The sequence below is a fragment of the Mercenaria mercenaria genome, unplaced genomic scaffold (genome assembly GCF_021730395.1).
Source record: "Mercenaria mercenaria strain notata unplaced genomic scaffold, MADL_Memer_1 contig_4456, whole genome shotgun sequence".
NCBI classification, from domain to species: domain Eukaryota; kingdom Metazoa; phylum Mollusca; class Bivalvia; order Venerida; family Veneridae; genus Mercenaria; species Mercenaria mercenaria.
Genome location: NW_026462685.1, coordinates 39,702 through 52,120, shown reverse-complemented (window position 1 = coordinate 52,120; position 12,419 = coordinate 39,702). Strand labels below are relative to the sequence as shown.

General features: G+C 33.4%; 1 protein-coding gene across 1 annotated transcript in view; it reads right to left on the bottom strand.

Moving 5' to 3' along the window:
* Positions 1-940: 940 nt before the first annotated feature.
* Positions 941-12,419, bottom strand: part of LOC128553896 (nephrin-like) — a 45,728-nt gene continuing 34,249 nt past the window's right edge. The window contains exons 4-6 of the mRNA XM_053535097.1: positions 1,878-2,147; positions 1,380-1,685; positions 941-984 (exon numbers count right to left, since the gene is read on the bottom strand). Of these exons, the coding sequence (XP_053391072.1) occupies positions 941-984; positions 1,380-1,685; positions 1,878-2,147 (620 nt within the window). The remainder of the gene's footprint in view (positions 985-1,379; positions 1,686-1,877; positions 2,148-12,419) is intronic.

Below are 12,419 nucleotides of genomic sequence, written 5' to 3'. Positions count from 1 at the left end.
CATAACTTTGTGAAAACCAACTAGAGTTATCGAACATGTGCGTTAAATATTGTTTCGATTCTATACAAATTGTTATCAAAACAGATGCCGAGGCTGACGAACGGATGTGTGCAATGGCGCTGCGCATTTTTCAAAGTCCTTTTGGAATTGCGAAAAACTAATTTGTACAGACCGTGTGCTTTTAAATTTGTAGTGAAGACGACAAACAATCGTTTTTATAGGGCCCTAGTTTCTATTCATTCCTCAAGCGCAACTGACAGATGAGGTAGACAAATAAACTTTAAAAGAACTGGTTTTAAATCAAATCATCCCTGAGACGGTGACTGGCTTGTGACCGAACACATGGTTTCAAAAACGAATGAACTGGATAATCTTAACCATTTAGGCAATAACTTATACTTACTTCCCTTAATCTAAAAGTCGTTTTGACCTATCAGGACATATAATGGTTCATTTCATAAATGATCCCGGAAACAAATCCTTTATTATACGTAACAATTTCTCACACATCAGTGACAAAATAATTTGTTACAATGTTAATTCTAGAATCGTTTATAGTTTTTCCTTTTAGCCTATATATTAAGTTTTATAACTTTCAGTTTGTTTCTTTACCTAGATGTTATTCTTGATGATATATGACATTTTTGTGTCTAGTCGCTGTAAAATCCAAGTCACTAGACTTTTGCCATCCATATACAAGGCCACTCTGATATCCCAGCATTTAGCGAAGGACACAACTGTAGTTGTATCGGCTTTTTATCAACCTTGATACCGATCATGTGAATTGAATTGCTATCCAAACCGTACCGTAAAATGTACGAAATTCAAACCGTTAACTGTTTTTTGTTTGTATTCGAACCGTTATTTTCTTGATAATGGGGATAAATTCAGGTTGTATTTTGTCGCAAAAATACTAAATTTTTAGTTGAGAGGCCAACAACTACACATCTAGAAATGCTTTTTCTTTTTTCTCAACAAATTTTACTAATGATACAATTGCAAAAAGTTTGATAACATCATTTAAAAGTTTCGTTTTCGCTTCTTGATTGCCAGAATCTGCACGTTTTTTCTTTACTCAAGTATTTAAACTGGAATGCTTTGATAAGTTTATAACCCGTAGTATGGAGCTTAGAATTATGAGAAGAAACTGTATATTATTATATAAAATACTAAAACTATTAATTTAAAAGATTGTTTGAGGAATAGTAGAAATCAGTAAAACATACGCGATGTTTTTGTCTTTTTTACTTGAGAAAGGCCATATTGGACAAATCTAAACATACGGCTACTGGTGTACTTACCACATAGTGAAGCAGATACAATATAGTAAATTGTATTAGAAAAATAAGGAAGGTAGTAAAATGTATCGGAAAACATACATCTTAGATTCAGTTCCACTGTTTTTTTTCCAGATGTCCCTATACTATTGTTAGCTTCACATGAAATTCTGTCACCATCATTGTCACGTGTTGGGGTCAATGTAAGCCTCCGCCGACGTTTCATGCCGCCATACTCCCCACTCTGATCAGACAGACTTCCGTTACTTGGTGTGATAACACTGTTTATTCTCCATGTGATGTCAGATATCGGGTTTGAACTTCCAGATGTACACACCAGTGGTAATGTATTTTTCCCATTAGCAATGACATTGCTGTTTCCTGTTATTGTTGTTGTAAGAGGTTTAACTGCAACAACATGCTATTGTTTAATAAAGAAAAGATAATAATAAGTATACATTCAATAGTATTTTTCAGTCAAACAACTTTTATTTTAAGTGTTATTTGAACATAATAGCTGGTTATCTTACCAAAGAAAATAAATGCTTTCACAGACAGGAAACAGATATAAAATTATAAAACATGTAGATAAATACGTACATCTAACAGTAATAGAGATTTTCTCCTGATTTTCCGAGCCTATTCCATTGTCTGCCCTACAAATATAAGTTCCATAGTGTGTTCTTTTGACTGGTGTTAAACTGTAATTGAGTACATTGCTGACTGGTGTTCCTTGAATTATCAAGCTGTTGCCATGGTACCATTTTATAGTTGCTGATGGTTTGCTGTTTACTTCACATGGTAGTTGTTTACTTTCGCCTTCTCTTAGTGTGTTCTGTTGTTGTTCTTGGATAGTAACGAGTGGTGAATCTAATGCGGAATTTAAACAATTTGATAGAATACACAGAAATTGGACTCAAACATGTGTAGCAACATGCAAGAGAATATTGTATGGTGACTCATTTCTGCCATTTCGTGTTAGCTAGTAGGCGGGGCGATTATATATTTGTTGAGTTTTCATGTTTTCGTGTTGTCGTGTTTTCGCCCCGCAGCCACAACAACAAACGAAAACACGACAAATACTTTCCAGACATCTCTTATAAAACGTAGAGTTATTCTGAAACCAGTGGTATAGGGTTTTAGAAGCTCGGAATTTATTTATATTCACTAGAACTCCATTAAGAGATGTGAGACTATAAAACAATACAATGATATGTCAGATTTCTGTTACGGTTTGAAGAATACAAAGTGTATATATAACCCGACTTCCGAAATATTTCATTTGGGTGCGTTGAGCGCCAACAGTTAAAGAATGAAGGCGGCATCGGCGAGCCGAGTTGGGTTATGTAAGGAAGGGGGTTACCCCTCAGGCTATGTAGGTCAGGGCGTGTCCGCCTGAAATTGTTTGAAATATATGAATGAAATAGTGACCCCTTCTTCATCTTTTTTGAGTCCAAAGTTTTAGGTAGGGTGGTTAACCCTCTCCTGACAGTGGAATCACAGGGTATTTTCCTTGTAATTTTTGAAATATAGATATGAAATGGTAGTCCCTTCTGTATTTTGTGTCCAAAATTGAGGTAGGTGAGGGGGTCATGCCCTCCTATTTAAGGGGCCACAGACGGTATTCCCACGGACATATTTGTTAAGGAACGCAACGGTGGCCTCTGGTCAATTCGTTTGGTCTTAATTGTGAGAAAATATTTTGATATTTTACCTTCGTCTTTCGGTATTTTTTATGTGATAAAATGGTAAACGGTCGAAATATACATATAACAAAAACCAATCTTTATTCTTAAATTTATAGTTTCTAGCGTGCAGTCATGTGGTGTTCAGTTCAGTAATTGTTGTGCGCATGTCTAACGAAGATTCCAAAGCGTAAACACGAAAACTTGACAAAGAAGATGTTTGTTGTGTTTTCGAGGTTTTGTGTTTCCGTGCCGGCGTGGGGCGAGAACACAAAAACACGAAAACTCAACAAATACCTAATTTGCCGTATTTTGTGTTTTGGTGTCGGCGAGGCGAAAACACAAAAACACGACAGCCCGACAAAGAACGGACACAAATACGACATATTCATACCCGCCAACTTGAAAACTAGACAAATAAGTGTCGTGTCGTCGCCCTCTAAAAGCCGCGTTTTCGTGTGAATTTTTTATCGTGTTTTCGTGTTGTCTTGTTTTCGCCCCACTAACACGAAAACAAGAAATGGGAGAAATCAGCAACCATAATTTTGGAAATACAAGTTTGCATTGACATTAATGATTTAAGGTAAATATTGTTATAAGGCAGAAAACAAAATAGATATATTCAGGGCCTTGTTTCATGTTTTTGTTCCATATTTTGGGCCGAATTTTCCACCAAGAACAAAACATAAGGATGAATATTCAAAGGGAAAGTCACGCAGCCTCTCTCAAACGTAAACCCAGCACGCGGACGCTTACACGACCAACACACAAAAGTAAACACACAAGGACAAAACAAACAAATAAAGGAACGCAGTAGGGCACTGCCATGGAAAGGTCAGCGGCAAAACCACCACTTGGGAGCTTAAACCGGTTTATTGTGCTCCTAACTTCATTCTTACCCCTACCATGTTCCAAAGTTACAGGACAGTGTAAATAAAAGTTATTCCGAACAGATGATATATACATTTCCTATTTCCCTATTTTGTTAAAAATGAATTTAAGATAAAACAAGAGGGTCAAGATGACCCTGGATTGCTCACCTGAGTAATATTGCATACATGTCATCAATAACAAAATAACAAGAAAATATGTTAGAAGATGAAATAAAGCATAAGTATGGAAGTCTGCGAGCATGGTCCAAATATAAAAGCTGATGCTAAAATATTCAGTGCAGACAAGAGCAAAATGGCCAGTTTCTGGCTCTCTCAGGGGCCGTATTTCTAACCCGTAGTGGAATATGGCTGGTTCAAGAAAAGAACAGAGATGGTGATACAATTTGTGTGCATGTTTGGTTAAAATTAAATGATAAATGAAACCAATACCGAGCAGATAATAATTAAATATGTTAAACGATTCTTTGGAAGCATAGAATGCAACCAACCAAACAAAATAAAAGCAGACTCGGTTTGATTGAGATTGTTTATGAGAGGAAATGAAGTGTGCAACACCTCTAATGCCCACTAACAATCCAAAAGGCCCAGCAACTATAACAACACTGAGACTAATATAGCCAGTTCTTGCCCTTTCATGGGCTGTAACTTTGGAACCCATTGTTGGATATGGCTGGTTCAAGATGTTTCGTATATAAGTCAGTATAAAACAATGGACCCCGCGTGCAGTATATATAGATCCAATGGTCACAGTTTGAACAATCTTGGTCATGAACAACTACAGCATGCCACATATTAAATATCTTATTTTGGGGGCTTGTGGTTTAAGACAGAATGTGTTTAAATGTGTTCACTTTACAAGTCTATTAAAACCATTTGCCCTATGGACGGGCCATTTTAAAATTGAGGGGAATAATTTGAACAGTCTTGATAGTGGACTACTATAAATGCAACATACCAAAAATCAAAGCCCTAGGCCCTGTGGTTTCGGACAAGATTTTCCTAGATTTCCCTATAGATGTCTATTTAAACCATATGACCCTTAGAGCAGGGCCATATTTAACCCCAGGGACTTAATTTGAACAATCTTGGTAAAGGACAACTATTCCATGCTACATACTTAATATCAAAGCCCTTGGCCATGTGGTTTTGCACAAGGATACTTTCAAAGTTTCCCCTACATGACCAGTGCCATGAGAAAAACCAAGTCCGCGCAGTCTGGTCAGTATTCATACTCTTAGCTTCCAAAGCCTGTTGCAATTAGGAAAACCGTTAGAGAACAACATGAAACCTGACCAGATTGCGCGGATGCGCAGGCAGGTCTGGATCCATGCTGGTGGCAAAAGCACTACTTTGGTTTTCTCATGGTTGGGCTCATATAATTCTATATAAACCATGTGACCCACGGGGCGGAGCCATATTTGACACTAGGGGTATAATTTGATCAATGTTTGTAGATAACAAGTAGATGATGCTACATACCAAATATAAAAGCCTGAAGATATGTTGTTTTGGACAAGAACGTTTTAAAAGTGTTTGATAACGATTGCCAAGGTTCCATAGTTCTATACGGTACTTAATTCTTTAAAATGTTAATACAGAAGCCCATCCAAGGAACATCCCTGTGAAGTGTCATCAAAATTGGCTTGATGGTTTAGCAGGAGATAACTTTTTAAGGAAAATGTTGTCGGACGAAGTATGACGGACGACGACGGACGCCGGACAATCACTGACCATAATAGTTCACCCTTGAGTACTTCGCTCAAGTAATCTATAAATCAGTCTTAGCGTTTAAAGTTGTGCCAAAGAGATTACCTATATTTGTTTTACTGTTCAAAGACGTAAATAGATAAAAAAAAAAGAGTCAATATATAAAGATATGCTTTTGAAATACCCTGCGTGGTAGTCTACTGTAAGGAGCTTGCCAAGGACTTTGTATGTAAACTTCTAATAACCTGACAATTGAAAGTGATATGAATTTTGAGTTTTGACTTTCGACATAAAGACTTAAAATAGTATGGGCCATTTGATGTCCCAAGCATTCTCTAGTTATTGATTATCTAGTTATTGATTAGAGCTGTAGCATTCAGCTATTTTTGATACAGGAGGGTTTTGACATTCAAACTGACATTACTTTCAATATACGATTTACGGATCCGTACCTCTAAACAAGCCTGTAAGGGGTTTTCTAGGGGTACGGACCTCTTTTTTCTAGAGATTTACAGTTATTTATATGTTATTTTTTGTTGAAAATGAAATAAGAAATAAGACTTAATCAGTCTTCACTTTAAACTTGGATCTAATTGGTTTACAGATACCAGCGTTCACCCGATTGTTTACCTTCTCTTTCGAAACCAAAATCACCGAGGAACTCCAAATGAATACACTGTTCCGTGCCCATTAATTTGTTGTAAAATAAACAGCTTGATTAATGAATGAATCTATCCTTAAAATGGATTCTATTTGAAATTCGGCATAATTAAATAAATTAGGCATAATAATACGCATCTATTTTTTGTGTTATTTAACAAGGTATAATGATAATTGGTATGGAACTGATTGTTTGATAATCAACGAAGCGACAATAAGTAAAAGAAACTGTTTGTGAAAATGTCGCTTGTATTTCGTAATGGCTACCATATGTGTGAAAAACATAACTACACTAAGGGTTATTTATCAATTAAAATAGTTTTTCCCAACATATTTAACATTATTTTGTTTAATATTTATATCTTTTATTTCTGCCAGTTCGAATCTTCGTGATTTATTTGGTGTTCCTCGGTTATTTACGTTCCGAAAGAAATACATGTAACAAATCGGATGAACGTTGTTATCTTTAAACCATTTAGATCCAAGTTTAAGGCTAGTTCTGATGAAGTGTTATTTCTTAATTAACATCATTTTGTTTAATCTTTATATCATTCTTTCTGCCAGTTCGAATCTTTGTGATTTATTTGGTGTTCCTCGGTTATTTACCTTCCGAAAGAAACACATCGGATGAAAGTTGTTATCTGTAAACCATTTAGATCCAAGTTTAAGGTTAGTTCTGATGAAGTCTTATTTCTTATTTGTTTTCAACAAAAATTAAAACGTTAATGACTCTTAATCATCTAGAAAACGGAGGTCCGTACCCCTAGAAAACTCCTAACAGGCTTGGCTAAAGGTACGGATCCGTACCTCTAGAATCAAATTCTAGAGGTACGGATTCGTGCCCCTCGACAGTTCCTTAAATTTAAGTATATTCTTAACTACATGCTACAACACTAGGTTAGATACTGAATGCATTATGATATATGGTATGTTCATATTGTCCAAGTTTATCATTTTTTTGTGGTACAAAGCTACCACCACCTTAATTTCTGTAAGTTTTTAATTAATATATGAAGGATGTGCCTGTATATATATATATATATATATATATATATATATATATATATATATATATATATATATATATATATATATATATATATATATATATATATATATATATAATCTGTGAATATAAAATCGAGAACTAGTCCGATGTTCACTGCCAACTATAGGTGGACGGCCCTCGCTGTTGCTGCCGCGAAAGAAAGAAACATGATGATACCTAAAACAATTCACCAGACTTAAAAACTAAATGACCATAGTTAGGAGTGTGCGTCCTGATACATGGTGTGAAAATATTCTGAAATAAGTAGTAAAGCACGCTTGTTACAATATCTATGACAATGTGCTACTCCAATATTTTTTTTCTCAAAAAATCAACTGTGTTACCTTTTTGTATTTAATTTTCAATATATGCTCGTTTTTTTTTTCACCTTCACTAAATTGTTGGGTAAACTGAAAATGGGGTTATTTCTGCTTAACAAAATGGTACATCTTAATTTGACAATGACAATGACAAATTTTATTTGCTCTAAGGTCACCGGCCCATGCAAAACATATACAACAAATATTTTCAAATTGCATAGCATGTGCATTGTAGATCATGCTGACAAACATATAATATATAATATTCAGCTACAATATTATGTCAATTTAATATAATGATAATGAATGGCTTCTTCCTACTTATGTAATTCTTTGCATCTCTTGTAATCCATTTTTTTCTTTTCTTAAAAGCGTAGAACATATATACTGCTACTGACTTAATTGTTTCTCCATTTTTGACAGTCATTAGAACATTATATTTATTTATTGTTGGCGGTGATATATATATTTTTGGTATATGTAGCTTACGTAGTTCGGAATAAAATTCACATTTTAACAGAAAATGATACTCATCTTCTACCGAGTTGGAATTGCACATTTTACATATTCTGTTTTGTCTTGGTACATTAATACATCGACCTCTTCTGAAAGAGGTCGATACATCTTAATTAAAGTTTTGTTTAGGCCTACTTGTTTAAATGCTATAAGCAGTGATATGGAAAGATGTTTTGATAACATTTTTTGTCTCTTGATTCCTTAAATCAGTCATTTAAATTATTACCATGAATATTGTTATCATTCATTCTCGTATATCATCCTCATGTATATCTTCAAGTTTGTCATGTAGATATGTGGGGTTTTATTTTCCCGCTATTTCGTATTAAAATACCTGTCGTATCATTATGATCCCGATCTATATGTACATATATGTGCGTATTATGTCACATTGACGTTGGCATACAAAGGGACGTGATGTCGTTTGTATTGTACGTTGTTGTTTCTGACGGAGACAGGCTCGGTTTGATTGAGCCTGCTCATGGACGGTAGTGGAAATGTAGGCTACCGTCCACGCCCTCTAGCCCCGGCTTGAGCAGAACTCACCATTTAAATATGCTATAAGTACAAATCCATTAAAAACGTATGGTCCCCAGGTACAACAATGGGTTTGCCTTAAACGAGAAAAACATAGCCAGAACTAAACAAAATGGAATTTAGAAAGGAGATCTGAGGTTATGGAGCCTGCATATCACAGGAACTGCCAAAAGACAAAATTGAAAAGCTGACACCATATCCAAGGGGTGTTTACACAATACCAAAAGCTATGAAAGCGAGAGTATTGGAACCACCCAGGCCAAAATGTTCACCCTGATAAAGTATACAGTACCAATAACACAATATAAAAGTCATGCTGAACAAATATAGAAGATCGAAGTATAACAGCCCTGACTAAAGTCGAAACTAGAAAGGAATGTGTTGTCTTGGTTATTTTTACTCACTCTGATCTTGTATGGAGGAAGGATAAAAGTGGTAAAAATAAGGCCTAACAATGTATCTCCCACTTGTTAATTGTGCCAAATAAAAAAAAATATATTTTAAAAAATAGAATGATCGATGGCAGCATTTGCAAACTGTAATGTTTACTCTGTTAAGCAGCTTAAGTAACTTACAAGTCTTTTCTTAATTATTGTATGTATAATTTTGTATCAATGTCATTTAATTGACTGAATTATCCATATTTTTTGTACTCATACTCACACATCTTAATAATTATATACTTCTGATATAATGGCGGCAAAAAAGCACCCCTCCCCGCAAAAAACAAAACAAAACAACAAAAAAAACACAAAAAACCAACAACAACCAGTTGAAAAAAAACACCCTTTGTTTTAAAGCAAATAAACAAATAAAATTATTATACGATCGAATATAAACATTACATTTAACGGCTGATATAGAAACATTATATTTGCCAGTTAATCAGTAACAAAGGCCCTTACTGTAGCCATGGTGTCTGCTCTTTCAAGTATATTTGAAAGGATGATTCAACCAGTCACAGATTCGCTGAATTTTCGAATGCCCTTCAGTTAGCAAATAATAACCAAAGTGAAACAATTGAATAACAAAAATCCAAAATAAAGTCTCTAGAAAATGAAAATAGAAAGCTCAGGCAGAATTTGAACTCTGTGAAAGATGATGTAGAAGATCTGTACGCAAAAAATGATGATCTAGAGCATTATGGAAGAAGATATACCATTAAATTATATAAATGTGCCAATATTCTCTAAACCTAATGGCTCAACACCTACCTAATAATTGACATTTGTAATCAAATGAATGTAAATCATGACATTTCTGAAGCTGATATACAGAGAAGCTATAATATTGACAAGGAAAACGATAAAGGCGACTTCTAAATAATATGTATATTTAAAAGATGGAAGTAAAAAGAACTTGTGTATAGAATCAAAACAAATCTCAAAAAGTGCAAGTCTTATACTTTTTCTGTCTTCATCACTGAAGACCAGGAAAAGGCACCACATTGTTTAAAGACTGGGTGAGCTGAGAAATGAAAAAAGTAAATTCCTACTGGTCCACGGATGGCAGGATTTTTAATAAAGTGTCTGAGAATTGTTCTGTCAGCTTAAAACGATCCATTGAAGAACCAGATCATCTGATGCAAGACCCGATTGTTGAAATTAGCAAGACTCCTTGGTTACCAGAAAGTAATGGTATATAAAACTATGTATCAGGAGATCAGACAATGCTTTGTGATATAGGGTGTCACTGTTTAACGAATGATAATACTACTACTAGCCATTAAATCACTGTCAAAGAATATGAAAAGATAAATTCCAGTTATTTTTTTAGATTTTTGTATTTATTTCATTTATTTGGACACATGTACTCATTCGTACATGCGTAAACAAATGGGCACTCAGGCATATGTGCACGAACACACGCTTACACACGCAAGTACTAGTAAACACGTGTGAGCGCTCACACATGCACATATGTACGCGCTCAACCACGTACTTTCACACAAATATTTTAATTTGATTTAATTTAACACTTTTTCAATATGCATTCAAACACATACAGCATACAGAACACGCAGAAGTTCCCACCAGAGAAACATACCTGCATTTTGGTGTATCAATGTATTATTGTTTCCATGTAATTCCATTTTACTAACTGCGTTCACTTTGACGGTTTGAAAGTCAACAAAAATAGTTTCCTTATTTTTCAGATGTAACAAGTATTCCTTACCATGCTTACCTTTCACTGAATTTAAAATAAACAAAACTAAAGCCGTTTCTTTTGAAGATTCAAATAAGTCATTACGTAATTCGGTTCAATATATATACATATATATATATATATATATATATATATATATATATATATATATATATATATATATATATATATATATATATATATATATATATACATATATATATATATTTATTTATTAAAAATATACGTACTTGTAAATAGTCACTGTGCCAGACTTGAAACTAATATACATAATAAAATACTCACACACAGATATGTGAATATATATGCACAGAAATTTTTACTCTTATTTAAATATAGTTGTATAAATATACATGAATATTGTGTTACGGTTAAATTCGATTTCATTAAGTATATATACATGAATAGTGTTTCATATTTAAATTTCATTTTATTGGATTACCTATTACATGATTCAATTTAGCATTAATTAGCTTTGTATGCTAGTGTCCAAATGTTACTAGTCATAAATACAGTTGAATGTATGCAACCATAAGAAACTTAGCTAGAGTGATATTTATATTTCTTAACGTGTACGTGTCGGTATTACATGTACTAAAATGTAAATATAGTGTATCTCATAGCTAATGATTGTATATGATATAGTTCATTATTTTAATGTATCACTGTTCTATTTATTCTTTCCTTTTGTTGTGACGTTAGTTAAGATCCCTATTTTGATTATTTAGTATCCTTACACTAAACCTATTGAAAGATAAATAATTTATATTGATACAACTTTTACTTTTTAAAACTGTATGTAAAGGACTTCGGATACTATCATATGCTTCTAGCCTACATTTTGAATGCAAATTCTCATTACGTATTTAAACAATATCCAAATCGTTTCGAGTCACAATTAAACCAATGTCTTAGTTAACATTATTGCAACAGAAGTTCTTATCAAGATGTTTATTTTTACTCAATCTAGGCCTGGGGCCGTATTCATAAAGCATCTTAAGTATAAGTATAAGAAATTGATTATTTAAGTAAGTATTACTTAAGTAAGAAATGTATTTTACTTAAGTAAATTTGTTTTTCATAAAACAACTTAATAAGTAATTCTTGGCTTTTATTGTGGACGAAAACATTTCAAAAACAACATTAATTTCAGACAGATACAACATGCACAATTATGTTTAAAGTGCTTTTATCTGAAAAACAAGACGTTAATCGTACTCACGACGCTATTTTGTTTTCAGACTTAAGTCATTTCTTACGTATCTTAAGTTTAAGCTTTTTTATGAATAGGACTTAAGTTTTTTACTTAGACTTAAGCTGAAATCACCACAAACTTAAGTAAAAATCTTCAACTTAAGTCAAAACTTATACTTAAGATGCTTTATGAATACGGCCCCAGTGCATATTTTTTTGAAAAAAAAAAATAAAATGTTTAATTTCCGTAAAAATATGATTTCATCACTTTACGGATGTTACAAATATATGAATTCAAATTGAAAAAAGTGTTTATTAAAGGAAACAATAACATTTTAAGATTAAAATCCTATAAATAAATGAAAGAGAGAACGATATTTTTGCAAACAACCTATACTTGATATAACATGTGCATT